This window comes from Lepidothrix coronata, unplaced genomic scaffold (genome assembly GCF_001604755.1).
Source record: "Lepidothrix coronata isolate B3197 unplaced genomic scaffold, Lepidothrix_coronata-1.0 Scaffold96, whole genome shotgun sequence".
Classification (NCBI taxonomy): domain Eukaryota; kingdom Metazoa; phylum Chordata; class Aves; order Passeriformes; family Pipridae; genus Lepidothrix; species Lepidothrix coronata.
This window is the reverse complement of record NW_016690276.1, coordinates 718351-741469: the sequence shown is the minus strand read 5'-3', so window position 1 is coordinate 741469 and position 23119 is coordinate 718351. Positions and strand designations below refer to the sequence as shown.

At 39.7% G+C, this 23119-nt stretch overlaps 1 protein-coding gene across 5 annotated transcripts in view; it reads right to left on the bottom strand.

Annotated features, from left to right (window-relative positions):
* PDLIM5 (PDZ and LIM domain 5) overlaps positions 1 to 23119 on the bottom strand; it is a 127459-nt gene that overhangs the window by 83201 nt on the left and 21139 nt on the right. For all 5 annotated transcript variants that reach the window (XM_017822241.1, XM_017822240.1, XM_017822239.1 and 2 more), the window contains one exon: positions 3011 to 3162. In XM_017822241.1, coding sequence (XP_017677730.1) covers positions 3011 to 3162 — 152 coding nt within the window. The remainder of the gene's footprint in view (positions 1 to 3010; positions 3163 to 23119) is intronic.

Genomic DNA, 23119 nt, shown 5'->3' with positions numbered 1-23119 from the left:
ATGGGACTCACTCAGGTTCACTGGCCTAAAAATCCCTAGGGTGTAGCACTGCTTTTCTACCAACTACCATTTTGATCCCTATTAACACATTAAAAAAGCCCCTAAAAAGCCAGAGCAGGAAGACACAGCTCTTTTTCAAATAAGTACTGATTATTTTGGTTAATCCCTCCCTAGCACACAGCACAGCCAGCCCCATCTCTGACATGCCATGAGGCTGGTGGCATACTCAGCAATTTTTCACCATATTGCCATTATCTTTACATTACACTTAAGTCTGCACCACTATATTAATTTCCACATATTCTACATCGATCTGTGTCAAATCATAACTGATCAAGAGTAAAGCAGGCATCCACAGATCAGTGCACAGCACTTCTTACAATTTATCGTGAATAAAAGTCACTTGGTTCTACCACAAAAATGTACCAAATTGAACTTATGGTTCCCACAACTAACTTGCTCAAACCTAGTTCTTTCACACCTTTGATAAACACCACATGGACATGCTCACAGTGCAAAAGCCATTACCTTAAGCCATAATGCTCTTCCATTTTTCTTGGACCTCAAAGTAACACCACTAACCATCTCATCATTGTGTTCTTTTAAAGCAACAGCAAACTAAGTATCTAAGAATTTATGTAGTCTTTCAACTTTCTTGCACTGTAGTTCAAGCTACCAGTAGACTTATGAAAGTAGATAAAATCTCAGACGTGTAAAAACTAAAGACAATTAAAAGCAGTAATAACAAAATAAGATATGTCTTAGATTTCCCTATATTGTGGCACCAGCCCGTATTTTGAATGCCAATTTTGTTTCACATTAACAGCATCTCTTTAGTCTTGCATGTGAACAATAACAGCCTAAAATATTTTATTTAGTTCTGTTTTGATTTGGGAAAAGAGGCAGGAACAGAAGAATTTAAGTATGGAGAAACCTCAATATTAAAATGGCTTATCTTGCCACACTCTTTATACTCTTTAAGCTGTCCTTCCCATGGGCAGCCAGCATCTCAAGTTGGCATGAGCCAGTCTGACTCCAAGAAGCATTTTCTTCCAAGCTATAAAGATCAAATAAGCAACCAAAGCAAATCTGTTAAACAGCAGAGCAAGGAAGTTTTCACAGGCAGAGGAGTCAGGGCAGCACTGTCTACAGCTTTGGTTTCTTGGGATCTAGGCAGAATTCAAAACAGCTGAGACCATGAGACTGCAAACCAGCAGAGCCACGAGACAGGACATCTATCCCACCCTCAGATGCTGGGACCAAGGCTATTCCTTTGATCTCTGTTAGTTTGATCCTGACTTAGTCTTCAGCTGTCAGGTAGCCAACAGTGGTGAGTCAGATGCTAGACTAGGTAGGAAGGGTGAGAACAGGAGGGGACTGGGCTAACCCATGATTAATTCGATTTTCAAACCACTCATCTCTGTACCCAACCAGAAGCAGCCTCAGACAAGTCATTGCCTGACTGAGACACACCTGCTATAACTTTCCTATATCTGATATTAACCCTGCCCATCCAATTATGGTGACAGGAGAAAGAGGGCCACCCCCTGCCCCCCTTCACTCCCAGCTGCTTCTGGAGTGACTCAGTGGGCTCCTGGAAAGTGCATTTCTAAACAACCTGCCTGTCTCGCTGGGAGTCAGAAAAGCAAATGACATACTAGATACTAGAGCTGGTACAATACATCTCTTTCATCAAGAAACTTTTAATGCCACCTTTACAAGTTTCGCTCCAGAAGATGCCCTAGGCACGAACCACACCACAAGATACTCCTTTCCCCAGAGACTGAGAAAAGGGAATCCCTTATTAAGCGTAGCTAAGGACCAAAGGATAGGACAACAAGAAAAACAAGAAACAACAAGCAGGGATGAACTGTAGACTCTTACAGAAGAAAGCACTCATATAACCATTCAAATACACGTCACTTAGGGCTGGGAACAGGCACTCCCACCCTGGAGAGATGGATGTTTGTCAGACCTACAACCACGTCACATCTTCAACGCCAATGAACTCTCAGAGACACATAGTCCGTTCATTAAGGGCAGGATAATTTGCCACAAAAGACATAAGTAACTGGTGAAAAGATATGTTACGGACCTCAACCAACATCCATCAAGGAACTTTGCACTGCTGAAGGCAGGCACGAACAGTAATCATGGGGTATAGCTGCTGTTGTTTTCTTTGAAAACAAGAAAAGATGTTTCCCCCTATGTGATGGATTCAGAGGCCAATCCTCCTCCAAGATGTTCACCCATATCATTAAATCAAAATAGCAGTCTTCTAACAAAAGATAATATTTAGCCATGGGAGACTTCTGAGAGCTTGAAGGAATTTCTTGCTTGTGCTGCTGCTCTTCCTGCTCCAGGTTCAATAACCCGTATGTGAGCATCCTGCTCCCTTCTTCCAACACCTACCAAAACATAGTCCCAGGCTAACAGAGGTATGCTGGGATTGAATAAACTTTATATTTCAGGAATAAGACTTGACCAAGATGTTACCTCTATAGCAGATTCTTCAACTAGCAAAGGGAGGCTGATACTTTGTGAAATGGTAGTATCACTTCAGGAAAGGTACCTCAGAGACTCTGAGCTGCAGTATTTTCATCCATTTAACTCAGGGTTTAACTGTTTAAATCCATCATTTTGTTTGCCAATAACAATGATGCTGTTGGACTTGACCCAAAAAAGAAATGCCCCTAGTCAGCTGGGACAGGTTAAAAAAAGCCTGAATAAGACCTCGTTTTGCTTAAACAAGTGAATTAAACAAAACTGAAGCTCAAAAGGAACTAGAGTAGATGACATAAGGTTGGAAAAGGTCTTTGTCAACTCACATAATTAACATCTAATAACTTTTCTAAAACACTATAAATCAAGACAGATTTCAGGGTATGGCAGCACATCTTTCAATCATTTCCACTTAATTCCATGTACTTTGGCAAACCACTTACATGTTTTTATTCTCCAAACAACAGTTACAATGATGATCAATTCTCTTTAAATAAAGGTATCTTACCTCTGCAGAGTCATGTTCAAATTGCCTGTACATGCCTTGATCTTGTTTTGTGCTTCTAGATGAGTCATCCCATCTGTGCTTATCCCATCAATGGTGAGAACCACATCACCTATCCCCACATGTGCTCGGGCTGCTTTGCCTCCATCATTAAGCTGAAACATCACAAGAAAGGTAAATGAGAAACTTGGATGGTTTATGTTTATATTGAACACAAAATCACAATATCTTATTCACAGTGCTGTTTCACAGAAAGAAAAAAAAAAGATATCTTTTCTCCTTTGTGAGTCCTCTGAACATATCCCTGTGAAAATTGCTGCAATATTTAAAGATACTCATTCTTATTTCACTTCAATGACAGGAAAAGTACTGCATAGTATTGTCTGTTTTTCAGAATCAAACTCCACTTTACTGGCTAGAAGCTATGGACATTCACCGAGACACAAGCAGGGACAGGAACTCACAGTCTCCTGCATGCCAAGTTCCAGTCGCTTTTCTCTTCATATATGAAATTTTTCTCACAAGAGGAGAAAGGTTGTAAACCAGATTTTTCTATTCTAGATTTTCCACTTAAGTATCTTTTCGAAGTTCGTTAATTTATTTATCTATAACTGGTCATGTGTGTGGAAGACTCCATTAATAGCGAAGATAACTTTTTCCTAGCTGCAACTACTAGAAGGTCAAAAGTTCAACATTACAGACTGACCAGTTACAGCATACTATTTTGCCTTTCTCTCTGTAGGTTTACAGCCCCCAGTGACCTGCAGTATATTCAGACAAGAATAAGAAAGGTCTCTTGAGCAGTTTGACTCTTTGATCGAGGTCATTGTCGAAGTTCAGCTCAACTGCCTTTGGTCCACTTGAATGAAACAGTCTTGCAACAGAAACCTTTGTAAAGTTCATATTATTGGCTCCAACTGAACAATAAATTCATATTTTCATATGATGCCACTGATTTCGACTACCTTCATTTCCAAGAACAGAAACAGAAATAAAGCGACACATGGTAAGATCTACACACTGATTAGTAACCCTGTCTTCAACCTCCTAATCATTTTATAACTGGCTGCAAAGAGCAGTCCGGGATGGTGCAAATTCCCTCTTTTTTCCAGATGTATTTCCTATCTTGCAGTAGAGATTTTGTAGCTGCTGGTGCTGTACATACAAAACCACACAACTCAGTCATTTGCCTGCAAGCATGAGTCTGTTCCTTGAAGAAATCAGTGTTTCTAGGGAAATCCTGCAAACAGCAGAGCTACTTCATTTCCAGAAGTGAAATTCACCATCGGCCCCAACTGTGCTATAGCACATGACTTGAGAACTGAGGTTGTTTAGCCTTGAGAAAAGAAGGCTGAGGGGAGACATTATCACTCTACAACTATCTGAAAGGAGGTTGTAGTGAGGTGGGAGTCAAATCCCTCCTCCCAGGTAACAAAGGACAGGACAAGAGCAAACGCTCTCCAGTTGCACTAGGGGAGGTATAGTTTGGATGTTAGGAAAAATTTCTTCATGGAAAGCATAGTCAACTACTGGAAGAGGCTGCCCAGAGAAGTTCCCTAGAAGTGTTCAAAAAATGTGTGGATATGGCACCTGAGGATATTGTTTAGTAGTGAACCTGGTGGTGGTGGTGCTAGGTTGATGGTTGGACTTGGTGGCCCTTAGAGGTCTTTTCCAACCTTAACAATTCTATGACTCTATAATTTCTCTGAGGTAGGCAGAAGGAAGGCTTTCCTTTCTGCTGTTTTTCACTGCCCCTGTTTTAGGTCATTCAGTAGGGACCAAGAAGTTTTGGTTCCTTGTTGTTCCTTTACAAAGTGCAGTCACCAGTCTCCACATCAATCACGTCAAGAAGAAATGAGGTCAAATCTTGAAAATTGTCTATGGCAAAGAGGTAATAATGCATGAAACACTAGGGGCTCCGTCTCTGCATTTGTGCATGAATGGTTGTTTGACCAGGTAAACCTGTGGAAAGTGTCCCATCAGCCTACCTAATATGGTTAAGCTTTTCCTGAAATCCAGGAGACTGTGATACACAACAGCTGTGACATCTGTACTGGATGGCATCTGCAGACAAATACTTTAACTGAGAAAAAAGTATCGTGTAACGGTGCAAGACAAATGCAAACACAAAACTCCAAAAATGTTACCATTTGACAACATATAGACTAAACCCAAGAAATTTCACATTCAGTGGATCACAGCTGCCATTTTTCAGCATCAGTTCCATACTTGCTGATTGCAGTAGCAAGCTCTAGCAGCTAAAAACAATAGACAAAATTCTAAGCAACATCAGAAAAATCCTTCCATTTGATGTTAGTCTGGTGAAAGGAGAGGCCTGAGATGCAGGAAGACTTGTCATATCTTCAGATTCAAAACAGCAGCCAGTCCCTCAGCATTACAAGTCAACATAGCAATTTTATCCAGAGTGAAAACAGAGGGTGCAAACAAAGAAAAGTTAGCAGAGCAAGTCCCATGCAAGGAAGAAACATAAAAGACAAAGGAAAAAGGAGATGCTCTGATTTCAGAAAACCTTTTTGACTTGCTAAATTCATAAGAATTACAAGTTTTATAGTGCATCCTTTTACAAAAGACTTCAACCAAGCCAAAATTCTTTCAAAATTTGGTGTTCACAACCAAATTCTTAGCTAAGAGAGCTGGTTACTCTAAAACACTGATCAGGGAACCCCACAAGCATATAGAAAGCTATGACCAACATAGCTATTTATAGGAAAGCTCCTCAAACCTTTGGGTGAGGGGTGGAACCTGCCATAAACAGATCCCTAAAATGATATGTTATAGCATGCTGACATTTGCCAGTAAGGTCTGGAAAAGGGAAAGGAACGTAAGGGCACTAAAAGCTAAAGGTCAAATGGATCGCTGTGCTTTGTGATTCAGCTCCCCAGCTGAATAAAATTTAGCTCTCAGAACATGCTCAAATGCACATGATGCTGACATGTTGTAATTTGTGACGAAAAAAGAAAAAAAACGACCTACATACAACTCAGAAGTAAGACTTCAAAAGCAGGCATCAGGGTAACTATTTTCATGGTGGGGTGGGATGCCTTATCATCCACAGAAGTGTAAATTAAAACAAATTTATTAATTTAAAAGAAAAGCCAAACATTTTTGTTTGATTCTAGTAGCCAACGCATGACAATCCACAACTAACCATCTGACTCTCAAGAAGTCATTCCTAAACTGTTGCCTGCAGGAAATGAAACTCTTTGCAAGCACGCATGGGAGATAGATATAAAATCATTTCAGCAAACACCCAGGATGAAAATGCCTTAAAAATACAGTTGGAAATTGCACCTTGGAGATGAGGAAAAGAGCAGATAGGTCCTGAGAAGCATGATGAGTCCTTGGCTATGTCCATGAGTCCTGTCATACACACAGGGAATTGAATATGCCTTGCAGATGAGGCTGTCAGAGACATATCTGGACAAATTACTGGGCAAGAGTGTGAAGAACTGCACATGCAGAGGAATGCCAGAGCAGTAATCTCCTTATCTAGGCACAGTGGATAAGACTTCTAAGTAACACCTACTGATTCTGAATAAGAGACCTGACTAACCAAGAGAGGTGAGGTTGATACTTCTAGGAAATCTCAGCCAGGGCATGAGTCTTCTCTGAAAGTACTGGCCAGCATCCTTGACACCTATAATGAAGCTACAAGGGCAGTTTTACCACAGATGCAACAGGAATATTATCACAAGAACAAGTATATAAAAATAAACAAACATCTACACCAAACACAGCTGGAGAAATCAGAACATTTGAAATAATTAAGGATCTTTTCCAGACTGTAGACCCTGGGAGACTCAGTTTGGGCACTTCCTAGATGCTGCAACTGTGCATTGCCATTACAAACAATAGATTAATATATCTACTGGAGATTACATATGCAAAACTGTGTACATATTTGCACCAAAACCGCATACATATTTGAAACAAAAACAAAAGAAAGATTCTACACATTCCTTGTCACAATGGAAACTAACTCAATTTATTTTTTTTTCCCCTAGATTTTGAAAAAACCAACAGATTCAGAAGATTTATAAATACCATTTCAAGTTTTCTTATATATTGTCACCTACATATTTATCTCAGTACTACTTTTGTACACCTTTTTTTTTTTTTGTACTGTACAAGTTATTTTGTTCTTAAGCTGCAAATTTAACCCTATCTTAGTAACATTATCCTGCATCAGTCCCCCATAAAAGTACAGTACTACCTGGAAAAAAAGCACTTCCTTAAAACATGCCTTTATTAAATGTGCCTGTGTCACCACATGGAATCAATACAACAGGATATATGCATAGAAGAGTACAGCATTAAAATTATAAAACGGGCTACCTGAGAATCCAACTAACCTCTAAGCACCACAAATATTCTACAAATCCTTAATGGATCTGTTTTAATTCTGTATTTACAATATGACGCAAGTTTTTAAAATCAAGTATGAATTATGGCTACAAAATAAAGGAGACGTTTTTTCTTGATGTTACACCACAGACTTTAAAGCTAAAAAATTGCCAAACCAGGAATGTTTCCTCCTACTTAATTTCATGTTTCTGTATCTCTGGGAAGCTAATTTGGAGACAGAAGGGGAGGCAAGCAGGAGAAACATTTCATGATCAGGCACCTGCTGAGACCAATCACTCCCACAGCTCCCAGCAGAAAACGACTTCTCTACCCTCAGCAGCAATCAGCTTCACGGCTGAAAGCCAAAAGCCAGCCTATGCCATCCACAGATGCCCACGATGCTTTCTAACAAACATAAGTAAAATAACCCACCTAATATTAGATTTCAATTTTGTTTGGCCAAACAAAAAAAAACACAAACAAAACAAACAAACCCAAAAAATATGTTGTTCTTGTGGTTTTAAACATCAGAATTTCAAAAGTGCAAATATTGACCAGAAGCACATTCCAAAATGGAGACAGAACAAAAGTAAAGCAGTCCTTGATCCAGGATGAGCTTCCAAAAGCAAGGTGTAAAAAATCAGCGTAGTTCGATAACTAAGGGTTTGAAAAGCAAACAGCTCAAAACACCCTGGAATGCAACTGTTTTATTGAGCTAAATTTTAGCCAGCCCACTATTTTGCTTTGCAATAACCAACAACTTTTTTACTTTTAAGCTTTAATGAGATATTTCGAAAGAGCCTTTCCAGGAAAATTGCATGTATGCACACTCATGTGCATCTATCTCTGAATCAATGTAATTTGCAGCCTAATTAATTTCTAATTAACATATAACCATCTATTTTTCTCTCACATGACTAAGAAGAAAACTTGACAGGCAACTCTTCTTTGAGCCGTCATTATTTTGCTTTTATGCAGTAATGAATTACTTAAATTGCAGTTCCTCATAGGACAAAGGTCTATTTGACTAGAGATGGAAGCTGCCTTTTATCTTTTCCAAACTGTCTGCCTTGAATCAATCCTAGCTGCAACCAGCTTGTGTGATAGTGTATCACAACCACTTTCCCAAAGAAACTATTTTGTAGTCTGACAGTAAATAATGTTCCCCCCATTGCACAAGCATCCTTCAATGTCATCTGCAACTTTCTCTCAGAATGTAACTCATTGAGCCTGATTTAAAAGTCTCTGGGCTAGCTGACATCCCTCCAGCTTCATTTTTACCCTTTGAGCATTTGATAAGCAGTTGGCTATAGCAATTCAGTTTAAAGTCATGAATAATCAAAGCAGACGGCAACCAGACAACGATCTTTGTATCACTACTGCTCCTGCTTCTCCTTCAGTCTACATTCCTCCCAATAATAAAGTATTTTAAATAAGTAAAAAGCCAAACCACAACATACTCATTTAGAGAAAGAATATTACAAAAGAACTTTGCAGAATCACAAAATAAGCAAAGAGGAAAACTCTTTTTTATCAAATAACACTCTGTCTTTTCACGAACATTCAAACCACTTTATCTCCTTGTTACTATACACTTTTTACTGATATTTACACTCATTACCTCTTACTACCTTGCTTATCCCTAGCCTCATTTCACCTGACCAAAGTAACACCTGGCACCGATAACCAGTATTTTAACAGCATCCTCTCAAACATATGTGGAGCTCAAAGTACAGTAAAAAGCACCCCTTTGGTGAATTGTTGCAAGAGAAGAACACAGGCTTGCTCCAAAATAAAAGAGGGGACACCCTTATACTCCGTACCTGTACCAAATGCATCACACAAACTGCACATGTCTGACCTGACTACTGAGGGGTTACCCCAGCACTTCACAACCTGCAGAGGCAGCAGCATGGAACACTCAGGGCCAACACCTGAACACCACAAGCACAAATAGGGTAACACTGTGCTCCAGCATGATCTACCTTACAGGACGGCTCACCAAAGCCCTTCCTCACCTGCTTCCACGGCAGGAAGGAAGCAAAAACCCAACTTACACTCCAGACTCCTGACAGGTTTGGGACACTTAGGGTCCAGCTTACAACTTCTGCATGAGAGGGGGAAAAAAAAAAAAAGGCATAAGAGCACCTGCTCTTTGTGGCAAATAAGCTTCCTCTGCATTCAATGGAAACTGAGAGCTGTATCATGTTCCTCACAGCCTTTACAACAGCAATATTATTTGCATAGCCAACAGATTAGCCAGCCAGCCTTGATACTCACTTCCAAATCAAGAACATACATACCAGTTTTAAAGTCCAGATCAAATTTATATAGCTGAGTTATAAGAACCGTAATGACGGGTTTGCTGTGGAAAGCACTGACACAACCAGCTATAAAAAGAGGTTATGAGGCAGTCCTGCAAATAAGCTAAAGCTTTTCCCCAAACAAAGCAACGATCAAAGTTAGCTTAGGTCAAAAAACCTGTTTGATTACCAGAGTACTTTGCTATGTATCATCACCAGGAAACCCTGCCCTCGCCTCACTCCATGTGGCTGAATTCCCACTTGCTACGTTCATTCATTTCCCTCCTTTTTCTCCCCATAACTTGAAAGTTATTTTCAGACTGATTTATAAAGCTGCAAGGCATGCACAGCACAACAATCATAATCTTTAAAGATAACGTCTAAGGAAAAAAAGTGTAAGGCAAAGTACCAACTATACTTCTTGGTCTGGCTGTGGACCCCAACAGCAAGTACTACCCCAGTCCTGGCAAGAGAGCCTGGCAATAGAGCTTCCCTTGCCTCCTGACCTGTCCTCCTAGGTTGTCCAGCTTTGCTTCATCCCTTTCCTTCCATATGCAGCAGCTCCCTCACTATGATGCAGCAATGGCTTAGTTGAAGCAGACCCAAAACAGCCTTTGTACTCATCATAGCCCATGGGAAAATGGGGAGTGCCCACAGGCATTCATTCATTTTGCCAGCAAAGAACTATAAAAACATCTCTCACATTTCATTCTCAGTTCTGACAACAGTAACCCTGACAACAACATATATTTTAATGTCACTGAGCTCCATATCCCTACTGTTCCAAACAAAAACCAATACAAAGTTTCAGCTTTCCCCCTATGCAAACATGGCTGAGCACACCTGTGGGTTCACATTTCAGGAAAAAAACAAATGGTTTCAGCTCGCTTTCTTTTCTCCTTAAAATTTTTTTCTTAATATTTAATATTTATCTAATGCCTCCCACTCCACAAAAAAAAAAAAAAAAAAAAAACTAAACCAAAAAACCAACTGAAAAATCAAAAATAAAACCAACCTAACTTGGTTTTGCACTTTAAATGATGTGCTGCATACATACACATCACTCACTCTATCCATCCTTGCATGCACTAAACATGGAGCTACACACCTATAAAGGAGCACAAGAGGACATTAACTACTTAACACAGAAGAGGTACCACATAGCATAAGTTACTCTTACACACAATTGGGTTGATGCAGAAAAGGATCCAAAATATAAATTAGGTTTACAAAACAGGGTAACTGCACAGTGTATAGGCCTTTTGAATATGTGCTCTTTTATTTTTCAATCAACTAAAGCTAAACAAATCAACATTAATGCCAGCAGCAGCCCTCAGCTTCCCTTGCTTGCCCCAGAACAGGTTGTTAATAAGCAGGAACAGTTTCCACATGCTGATGCCAGAAGGGTTATTAACTGGTGCCATCTCTCACTTGTCATGGCTTGATTGGATCATGGTTTTGTTGCAGCTCTGCTCTTCCATGAGCAGGTTTAACCTTTGCTACCTCTCTCCCTTTCCCTTACAACAGTCCAAATGCTGCAGGATGTAAGGTAGAAGAAACAATTTCACAAAAGGTGCCTTCAGCTTTAATTTTTGACTGAACACCACTACCTCATGATTACTGCAAGCCCAGTAGCAGTTATTAGGAAGTACAACCCCTGCTTTTGAACTTGCTTCCTTGAAAAGGAAGTAGTTAACTACATATACAGCAATAAATTCTGATAAAATTCACCTATTCTACATGTAGCTTAAACATTTTATCCAGGCACTAACATACAAAAAATGTGGAAATACCCACTGGAATTCAAAGGATTATTAAAATTCACACTCACATCAATGAGGAATAAAGAAACTATTCTGTTCAAGTGTAGCTCTATTGGCATCTAATAAGACTAAGCATCTGGTCTTGCTTTTCCAAGCCACTTGAAGCATTCAGGAGAACAAAGAGATGAAAAGATTGCAACCGAGATGAGATGGGTAATACTTCTTGAAGAACAAGATACAACTAACGTTCTGACTTGGAAACAAAATAATGTCACAATGCCAAAAAACAAGTTGTCAAAAGGACTAAGGCAAAGTAATTCAGACATCATGGCTAAAATCATATTTGCAAGAAGAACATGGGCAAATCCAAAAAAATATATGCTTTTCAAACCCTTGAGTGATGGAAAACAATTTACAGTCAAGTGCCAGAATGTCTGAAGATATTTAAGACCTTAATTTAGAAGCTTTTACTAAGCATTCTCTCAAGGAGCTCAGCCATTTTCTCATGGTGCCAGCGTGCCTTAAGAGCCCTATTTATTTTAACTGGCTGTCTTCTCTCTGACGATTATTCTTCTGTTCAGAGAGCTTACAGAACTAATCCAGGTTTCTCCCTGGGAGACTATATGCCAGTGAGTAAAAATTACTGCCTACTTAATTTTCTCGGAGAGACAGAAAATGGAATGAATATGTGGCTAGAAACACAACACAAACTTTGTATGTCTGCTTTGGCTTTTAGGAGCTGCCTCTAGTCGTGGGGTTGGTTTTGGGGGTTTTTGAGAGGTTTTTTTGCATGGCCAACACAAATTAACTCCACAACTGAGGCACATTGACTACTTGGGACTGCTGAAGAGGCATCACCTTACGAGCCACACTATTTGCATCAGAACAGAACTTTCAAGTGCCTGTCTGATTTGGAATAAACTGTTTGGAAAGTTACTTAGTAAGTTCTATTGCTGGGGCTTCCCAAACAAACCCAAAGCAAAGCAGAGTTAGTTTTCTCTAACGGAGCCAAAGTGTGAAGTGGCAAAAGGGACTGAGGGCTGCTACTTCCAAAGAAATTAATTTCCATACTGTAAAGGCCATACATATATCTGCAGCAAATAAAATGGTGTGCTTCCTCCCTTCCCAAACAGGGTTATTTTTATTCCTTTACAGATGATAAAATTAGTTCAACTAACTGAACATCCATCTTCTTAGTAATCTTAGTAGCCCAATGTGTCATCTTGTTTTCATAAGGTTTTCATGGTCTATGATTTAGTCCCTCTTAATGGGATACACCTTTTCTGTATCAAATGCAATCTACCCATGCTTGCTAGAACATCCAATTTAGAAATACAAATAGCATAATACATTATACTGTGTAATTTAAAGATAATCTGATTTTTTTTGCCTTTGAGTACCTCTCACATGACAAAAAGCCTGGTACATGGCAGCAGTGAGAAGGAAATGCAACAAATAAAGCAATTCTACACATGAAAGCGAAGCAGAGAATTAAGTGGGGAGCATGAACCAAAAACTGATCTGACAAAAAAAATAACAGCCAGTGGCAAGAAAATGCTACTGCAAATTGAATCCTTCCTGATACATCAGCCATTGTCTCACTTCCCCTCTCCAGAAACCAGGCATGCAAAAACAAGCAGAAAACAACCTTCTGGCTTCAAAGAATTGAGAAAATGACAAGCTGCACCATATAAGTAAAGAGAAAATGGAGGCAAGTTCAGACTGCAAGAATTGCTTATTGGCACAAACCATCTGTCCAGGGAGCACAACTCAATTGAATGCCATCTCAAACTGTCACTCTGCAAAAACTGTAGAAGTCCATTTTTGAGGTGAAACCGAAGTGCAGCAATAAGAGCCACCACATCCACTCCCCACAGAACATTTTGACACATTTAAGAGTCACATATTAAAAAAATAAAAAAAAAAAGGAAGAAGAAAAGAAAAGAGCCACTTCTGTTAGCATTATAACCAGCAGCTGCAAAGGCTGGAGATGGAGTTACACTTTCACCAGCTCTCCTTTGAGCATGCAGCTCAGCACTCAAGGAGGAAATGCAGAAGAAATACATCAAGGTGCAGAAACTTCTCCATGCTACATCAATAGAGGCTTCATATTTTAAGTGTAAAGACACTAAAGCTTATGTCATGACCCTTTAGGGAATTAAAAGGCAATCTGAAACACGTGAAAGATGACAACTCATTTCAGACAAATCAGCATGCTCTGAAGCTCACGGAAAGTAACAAACCGGTCACAGCTAATATGCTGATGGTACCAAGACCTTCATGAAAGCACAGTCCTATATATATGTGTCTTTAATGCAATGGAGGGAGAACCCCTCAGTCAAATGCAAACTTCTAGCAAAAAGAAATAAAACAGAAACAGGAGACATGAGTAAATCCTAGTGGATACCTTGCCTTTTATAAGTCAAGGGAATATTACAGCAGACATTTATTTTAAGCCAGTCACATATTGGCTAAAACTCCAAAGTATGAAACACTGCAGAAAAAAAAGTCCAATAAAAAGCCCTCAGAAAACAAGAAACACATTTTAAAGCAGTTGCACATTGTTTAATAGATTCATACAGCTGTTTTTTGCTAAGACAAAAATCTTTATCACAAGCTAATAAAGCTCATGAGAACATATAACAACTTCAAACTTAATTTTCCATTTTGAAATTACAGATCTATGTAAACACACACAATACACTGTTTTAGTTTGCTTGACTTTAAACATCACTTTCACATGATTTGTTTATACAGTTCCAGGTGTGGGGGGTTTACATATACATTTATTTATGTATATATGTAAAACACTGGATATAGTACTGTAGATGGTGATATAGACATATATTTTTTAAGTAAATACTTGCATAGAAATATTTATTTTTACACACCTCTATATAAATAAAAAGGTAACAGCTTTTTTTTTAGGCAGTCTACAACAAAAAGGAGTTTTCCAGAGCGAACAGGGAGCTATTCAGGACAGATACCCTGACCACAAAATAAAGACCCTCATTTTAAGTAGATTTTCCTTACCATTCGATTGCCAAGTGCATTGCAGACATGTAAGACTAAACACAAACCCAAGTAAAACTTCCTCACTATAGCTCCAGAGAGGAAAATGCCTGTGGTACTTGTTGCAGCTATGAACTTCAACTAAATTACTTGCTGATAAATTTTCACCATCTTCTGAGTTTCACTGCTGAGAGCCGCACTGCAACTAATTATAGTAACCTAAAGTCTAAGTTATGCTGCAATATGTTTTTTCTTACTAGGACATATGGAGACCCGAAATCTACACACACAGCTAAACAATGAATAAAGTTGCTTATCAAATAGCTCTGAAAAAACAATGAAGAAAACTCGACCCTTCAAATTTACTTCCTGCAACAGTCTACCACTTGCTCTCAGCTTGACAATTTAGTGGAATGTGTCCGGCCATTCAAAGTCTGGACTCGCAGAGGAATCCTGTAATTAAGCCTGTTAGCCACGATAGCTCTCTTGGTGAATTTTATTTTCTCTTTCCCTTTTTTCTCCCCTATATTTGTAGGCACATAGCCCTATACTACCAAAACTAAAATCAGGACATTTCAAAGTTAAGACACAGAAAAAGAAATCATCCCCAAAAGAAGAAGAGTTTACAAAGAATAAGGAAACAAAAATTTAAAAAATTTACAGTCTTAAATTTTGGGACTAAAACTAAGACTGCTCTAGCATTCTGAAAAAAAATCCTATATGCATTGGTGGTTACAGGCAAAGCTAGGAAACAAGTACAAGTTAAACAACAAAACACCAAAACACATTATGCAAAACTTCTTCAACTTGATCCAAGACAGATGGTATGGAAAGCCTGCAGATTGTTTTTTTTTTCTGTTCTTTTTGTTTGGTTGGTTTGTTGTGGGGGGTTTTTTGTGGTTTTGTTTGTTTGTTAATGGGGTTTTTAATGTTATTATTATTGCTACTAATAGTACAACATGTTGATCACTCACATAGGGGTCACTGTCCTCCATGTGATTGACACTCTTCTTAGCCTCTGAGGTCTAGATACAGCCTCTTGAATGCCTTCAAAGCTACTTAAGAATAAAAGCCTGACCAACACACAAGGAGGAGGCTTTTGAAAGGCATGATGATACAGCTGAAATGCTAAATCCATACAGCGTCTTAGGCATGTCACTTCAGGATTTTTCACTAAGTACCCAACAACAGCAACAAATTTTAGTGTAGGAAGACTCATGCTAGATTTCAAGTAATTTCTAGAAGTAAACTTATTGTTTGTAGAACTTCTGGAAATAAGACTTTGGAAGAATTTTATAAATAAAAAATTAAAATCAGTACTTGCCTTTTTTTTTCATCTTGCTTTTCATGAATTCTGCATCAACTATACCAAATGAAGAACAAAATTTCTGGCCCTTATAAATAATGCCCTTTTTGACCACTGTTTCGCTGAAAGCCACGATGACTTGTTCTTTTTGTCTTGCCCTACTGCCCTGAATGTTACTGAATTTTGTATACCTCAAGTTTGTGTAAGCCACTCAAGAGTAAGGCTCTGGTGAAAGCTGGTAGTGTGAGTCATAACTTACCCTTTGGCAGAAAAAAGAAGACATTTTCAAACTTAAAAGGTATTCAGAATAAATCATATGGGATGTTCACTGCTGAAAGCTTATCCTCAAAAGAGATTCTCCACATCGGTCCAAATCCAAGAAAAAATATGCAACTAACACAGCATCTCGAAAGCAATGAAAGTCTCTTCATCTACCAACTGAAAAAAGGAAATGGGACTATCCATCCAAGAAATTTGCAGAGCAGGGCCGGAGAACTGTCCTGGCAGGGCTACTCTGCCTTCATTCTGCTTCCTACTTGAAGGATTACCACTGGGACTGCTGGCAAAATGAGTTGCTCCATGCAGGAGATGTCAGTGTCTACTGCCTAAGGTGGGGGGGAGACAGCAGAGCAAGCCTTCACTGCCAGCCTCCACAGCACCAACCCCTTCCCCTCAGCTCACAGAAGAATGCATCCCCCTCAGCTGTGACTAACATTCAAACATACAATTTAACAAGAGACATCAGCCTATAACTCCCTTCAGTGAGATGTAAACTTCACTGAGCAGCAGTGCATTGGATGTTTGCAAAATAGTTCCTCAAGACAACAGAAACCAACTTTTGGCTGCAAAACTTAGGTTGGGGGAGGGGAAGAACCCAACCAAGCAAAACCACCCCCATACACTGAGGTTAGACAGGGCATGCAAACAGTTTCCGAAATCACTGAGGCTCCACCTTTAGATTATGGGAACATTAAAAACAAAAGGCAGAAATATTACAGTCCTGTCTGTTCCCCTCTTCCCAAAACATTATCAGGCAGGATATGTTATGGGAAGGCCATCACAGAATTGAGCTGGCCACCAGAAACAGAACAATCTGATGGCTTCCCACCCAAAATCACCATTCAAGGCACATTTTATCAATCACCAAACAGCAATGGCATCCCCAGGCCTGCTTCTGCAAGTGGAAGGCAGGAATGACAACACACATGGAAGCAGAAAATGAGACTTAACGTGCAGCCAGTGACCTTTGGTGAGCAATATTCTGGTGTCATATGAACTGGTGACATCAAAGGTTCATGTCACCCTGATCCGAAAATGCACTGTTTGCATATTTACTGCCTGTTTAACAAACAAATTTTAGGGGAAAGCCTTCTCTTCATAAATATATCATTTTTATTCAACCAGTTTCTAAAAGCCCAACAGGTTCAATGGAAAAATATAGAAGCTACAGAAAGATCTGAGCTCTTCACACAGCCATCCATCATCATGCCTGTCTTGAAATTAACAGCTTTATACGTTCCTCTCTAGTCACCTATTAGAAGGCATCAGATATCTTAAAATTACGCAACCTACCAAAGGAAGGTCCTAGATTTACAGCACATGTCCCTGAGTGGCTCTTCCAGAGACTGAATGGTCTGGAAGCATTTCATGCCTCTCACTAGTGTTCAGTTACAGCCCATAATGGCAATCCACTAAAGGGTCTGATTTTCCAGGGAGCACAGGGATGTTTTCTCTGTCTTCTAAATAGCAACTTAGCACAGTTATAGCAACCAAAATATGTTTAGGTATGCTGAGAATATAGCATTTTCATATCTTAAATAATAACAAGAGCACATTGTGATAAGAATTTTGAATGAAAGAATTAGCACCAACATGGCCACAAAAAATATTAAGATCTATCCTTACTTGAATTTGGTACTGAAATTATCTTAATATGCATAAATTCTCACTTTGAAGTTTTATTTCACTCACATAAAAAAATTCAAGCTAGCCTGGAAACTCCTATCACTTTCAGTAGGAGTCTTGCAATTGGTTATGGTTAGAAATGAATCCTGCACAGGAAATGCCTGCAAAATAGTTGGAGACGGCTTTTTTTCTTTTCCCTCCAGCTTTCCAATAAGATTGTCCTTAAACCTATTCAAACACTAACTGGAGAAGGATGCAATAGCTTTTTGGGCCCCACAGTATTTTTATCATTGTAAAATATGCTACCAGTCACTAACTCAAAAGCCACATGGGCACAAGAACTGAAGGAAGAGATGATCATCTTATACAACCTCTTCTTAAACAAAAAATGAATAAGACACAAATAAAGTTACTATCTAGAAGTTTAACAGGGCCAGTAGTCCACTTTTGATACAACATAGCCTCTCTCAGGAGAGGTTTAGCGCTGCTTTTTCAGTTTAGAGATGAAGAACAAAGCAAACCATACTAGTGAGAGGGAACAATAAGCATAACCAAAGCTGAAAAATTAATTAAGTTGGAAACCTTGGAAGTAAAACATCCTCTCAGAAACATTCCCACTTACAAATGAGGTTAGAAGGAGACCAGGTTAGTGTGGCTTTATAGGTTTTTCTCTTCTCCCATCTACATAAGGACACCTGTGACCTGGCATTTAGGTCAAATGAAGACACTGAAGTTCCTCCTTACAACATGTATATTACTCAGAGCCTGAACTGACACAGCATTCATGGTTTAAGCCTGGAGTTCAGTCCTTTACCACAAGAAAACTCATGCAACTGGCAACCTCTGTTCCAAGAGAAGGATTTAAGGGAGTAAGTCACTGCAGAAATACAGAGTGCCTGAGCCTGGGCACCCTCCACGAGATCGTGATGCCAAACTCCAGATTTCTGCAGAGAACTCTAGCTGATGTTATGTAAAGTTTGCGCCAGATATTAGCAAGATAATTGAGTGACAACACATCCATACAGATCTGGTATTAACCAATTTGAAAACTCATTGCTGCACATACTCCTAAAGACTGGGAAAGAGTAGTATCCAAACCAGGATTAGTGGGTAGGTGAAGGGGAAAAATCAGCATCTAGCAAGTTTCCAAATAAATGCACAAACACAGTGAACAGATGTGTAGGATGTTGGATATGGGCACTTCTGCACTCTTACTGGGATGCTCATTGACTGGAGCAGCAGTAACAGCGTCAGTCCTACTCTCCCTTGTCTGTATGAGCATGCATGTGAGCTTCCACTACTACTGCTGGCATACAAAGTCACTCATGCAGCAAGGAATGAGTATATGTTAGCCCAACCAAGAGTTACTGCCCAATTGCACCTTGAGTCAGTCGCAAAAATAATTCCCATCTCATTTTAGGACCAGTCACCCGGTTAGTTCAAGGTTTCCATCCCAGGTGTTTTTGCCACTAGCTCCCAGATGTGGTTGGCATCCCTAGTAAAGCATCCTTCTCAAGGGGACAGGCCCTTGTTCATTCCCAGAAGCCAAGAGCCAAGCCACAGTCAGTGCCTCCTGGCATTTTGCCACCCGAGAGCACCTGGAGAAACTATCCCTCATTTATAGAAGCTTCTCAGTAACATGAATTTCACAAAGTATTTAATTACCTCTAAAGTGCTTCTCTTATTAACTAAAAAAACTAGATGTGCCAAGGGAGAGACCAGCACTTCCAGCTCTGTATTTTGTAGCAATGACTCATATTGAAGAGAACACTAAGTTAACTGCTGAAGAAGTTACATTTCATGCCCTTGAGATGTCCAAGCAAACTGAGTTCACTCCTTCAGTCTGCTCTATTTAACTGGAATGAGGAAGCTCAAGCCTTTGAGAATTGGAAGCATATAAAATTCAAATGACAGTAACACAAGATGTGTACCAGGGAAGAGTTTCTTCCACATTCCTGTTAAATTGAGGGGAAAAAAACCCAACAACACAACTTTTCTGAATAAACAAAGCTTAAAGCAGAACATGATCTTTCTTCCTTTCCTTCTTCCAGACTAGTGCAAACAAAAAATGAAAGAAATACCAACCAGACATATGAAAATCCTGGTTGCATTCAAATGTCAATGCGTACAGTGATTAACCTGCCTGAGGTTACACCAGACCTCCCTGCTTCTCTATTACTATCACAAGCACTTCCTAAACACTAACCACAGTGCTCATGAACAAAAAATAGCTGTCATTCCTCCCGCTCTGGCAGAAGAAGAAGACACGAGCATTCTGGTTTTCATCATCCTGAGGAGTAGAAGACTAATGTAGCAACTCAACAGCAGAGGAGGCAGGTTGGAACAACAGCGATCACGTACAATCCACTGGAAAACAAAATAACTTGTCACATCCAAAGACATCAAAGCCTGGTACAGCTCAGAGAAGAGAGGGTGACACAGACCCTTCATGTAAAAGGGTGCACAAGAAGATACAGAAAACCAAGAGGCATTGGAGGAAGTAAATATTCGTTAAGTGAAGAATTATTATTCAGATGTGCAATATGCTGTGTAATATCTTCCTTTATATCACCTAATCTAACACAAGTAAGCAACAAGTGACAGTAACTTCCCAGCACAGGTGGGGAAACTTATGTCCCTGGGGCAGGATTACACAAACCTCACCAAAACAAAACAAGAACGTGATCTAACTTCCAATTTGTATCATTAAACATGACATTTCAATAACACAATGCCCTGCAGTTACAGGTAGTTCTCCTGAAAATCAAACTTTTAGGATATACATATCCCTAACACTAATTGAAAAGCTGATGGTATTACCCACAAAAAATGAAAACAAAGTCTACTTCTCTGCTCTTCTAGCACAGCACGTGAATGGATAAGCAGCGGCAGTAGCACAGGGGCTAGGGGTGGTACATGGGAAATGGCAGGATTGAGGCAATACAGACTTAGGTCAGTGCTCAAGAGCATGCCTCAAGGTTATTGGAGATGGCGCTGAGGAGCTCTCCAACATAAAGCCAAAATTTGTCCTGCCAGAGGAAACACCCCAAGAACGAAAAAGAATTTTGAGAGACATTGTAAACCACGTAACTACACACTCTTGTGAAGGCAATCCCAGGCAAGCTCCTCTTAAGTTTCTGGGACACATTGCATGAAGAAACTAATACTAGTCACACAGGTCACCAACACTACCCCACAATGAAAAACATTTATATTTATTTTTCCAACTAATATGAACTTTTTTGGCTGATGGAACGATAGGTGGTTTCGTGCTGCATAATTAAATATTCCTAAATACTGTTTTCAAATTTTAAATAATGTTCAACACATTTTAGTATGGTTGCCCAAAAAGTCTAATCTTGGTTAAATACTGTTTCCCCTGTATGTACCATCTCGAAGTAAAAATAAAATCACCTTGGCTTAGTTTAGTGCTACTAAAGACAGTAGGGTGGTAAGGAACAGGAATGAAATGGCTCTCAGCCATTTATCTACAGACAGACATCATGTAGGAAGTGAGAGCTTTGTCTTCAGAGTTGTGACTTAAATTTGGGTTAAAAACCAAAAAAACAACAAACCAACAGCAACAAAGAAACTGAAACAACACAAGTCTGATGAAAATAGAAATGGAAGAGTAAGTGATAGAGAAAGTCCTCCAAAACGGACACAGGCAGCCCAGAGCCTACGTGTTGAACAGTGTGCTCCAACTGTGGTGTGCTCTGCCCAGTGAGGGTCTAAACTTTCATCTAGTACTCAGGGGAGATGAATGCAAGTTATTTAAAACCATGGCACATCGAGCTGGCACGTCACTTCAACATGCTGCCTATAGATTATGTTACAGCTGTGCTTTATAATGAACCTTTGGCTTCATCTCCAGTTCTCTGGTGAAATGGAGCAGAGTGCCACAGCTTTGGGGTTTTAAGAATTACAGGAGTTAGTTAGTGCTTCTGCCAAATCCGGATGTGCAGAAGTATCCCAAAGGCAGTGAAAAATGCCATAGGTTCTTGGAAAAGGGTCTCACATTGAACAGAGCTAAACAAGCTGAGTTTGCAGCTGAATTTTACTATGTTTTATGGTCTCCTCATCCAATTTACAGCTCCAGTCTTCACTCTTTTCTAAATGTGAACAAAGGCCTCATTTTAATGCAGAAATAAAAAAAGCATTCAAAAGTATCCACCTGAAACATACTTAGCAAAGAAAGAAGGGCTTGGGTGCTTTCCCAGGGCCAGCCTCAGCCAGCAATGCAAGAAAATGCAAGAGGTCAGAAGAGGCAGGGCAGGGAGAGTGCCAGTGCTGTGCCTGAAGGGCTGGGACTCCCACACCTGCAGCGTGCATGTGGCATGACACACAGAAACCCAGGCCAGGCAGGAGGAGGGACGGGCTGTGCCAAAGCAATGGCATTACCTGCACACATACTTTACGTTAAAGGGTAATGTAAAAACAGAACAAAGCACTGAAACATTGCAGACCACTGCTGCTTCATGGGGTAGGTAACAACCACTGTGCTTTCATCAGGTATGTGGAATGTAGCAGCCAAGAGGAGAAAAGGAGACTTTTGACACTTGTCTGTGTTATTTGACAGTGAAATTCATCCCTTCTTGTTGGAGACCACAGTGAGGGAAGGGCCTTGAAAACACATAAACCAGGTTGGTTTTCGCTGCATATTCAAGCACAACTTAGCAATCAACATTTTTTGGTGGTGCTGCCAGGTAGAACGGTCAGGCCACAGCAAACCACTGCATGTATGAAGCTGCCCTACAGGACACAGCCTGAGCCACACCTTCCCCAGAAGGTGCCAATGCAGATACTGCTTTTCCTCAGAACAAGTTTCCAGTCCTGGATCAAAAGTTGTGGTGGGTGCTTGTAGAGACTGAATCTACCCCAAACTGAACAGCAATTCTCAGCTATAATATGTAAATATATACTGCTCCTGAAGGTTTTGGTGATAGGGCTGTGCTGAAAAATTTTTAAAGGCATGATCCCTGCAGGTATTTGTTATCACCTCTGTTTCAGGGCTGGTATGCATCAATAAAAACCTGGGCCTTGCATGACAGCTTTTCAGTGCCTGCTGGCAGCAGGTCAGATTGTACTTTGAACGAAAAAACTTAGTGTTGCAACATTTCTCGCCTCATCATTCTGCAGCACTAAAATAAAACATGCGGAGAGACATGCACATACACATTTTTTATGTCTACACTATAAACTAATAAACCTAAAAGCCTACTTATGTCAACATGACTCTGTTTAATCCTTGCAATAACTTACAAATTGGCTTTTCAAGAACTTCAAGACATTCTTGACTAAAGAAAAAGGCATCTTAAATCAAGTTTCAAAGTTCATTAATAATTCAAAGTATTTTCTAAGGAGCAGCAACGTAAATTTTTCAGTGAACTGCTGATGAGGAAGAGCTCATTGAAAGACATCATCTCAAACTCCCCTTAAGGGTGTGACTGCTGTTGGT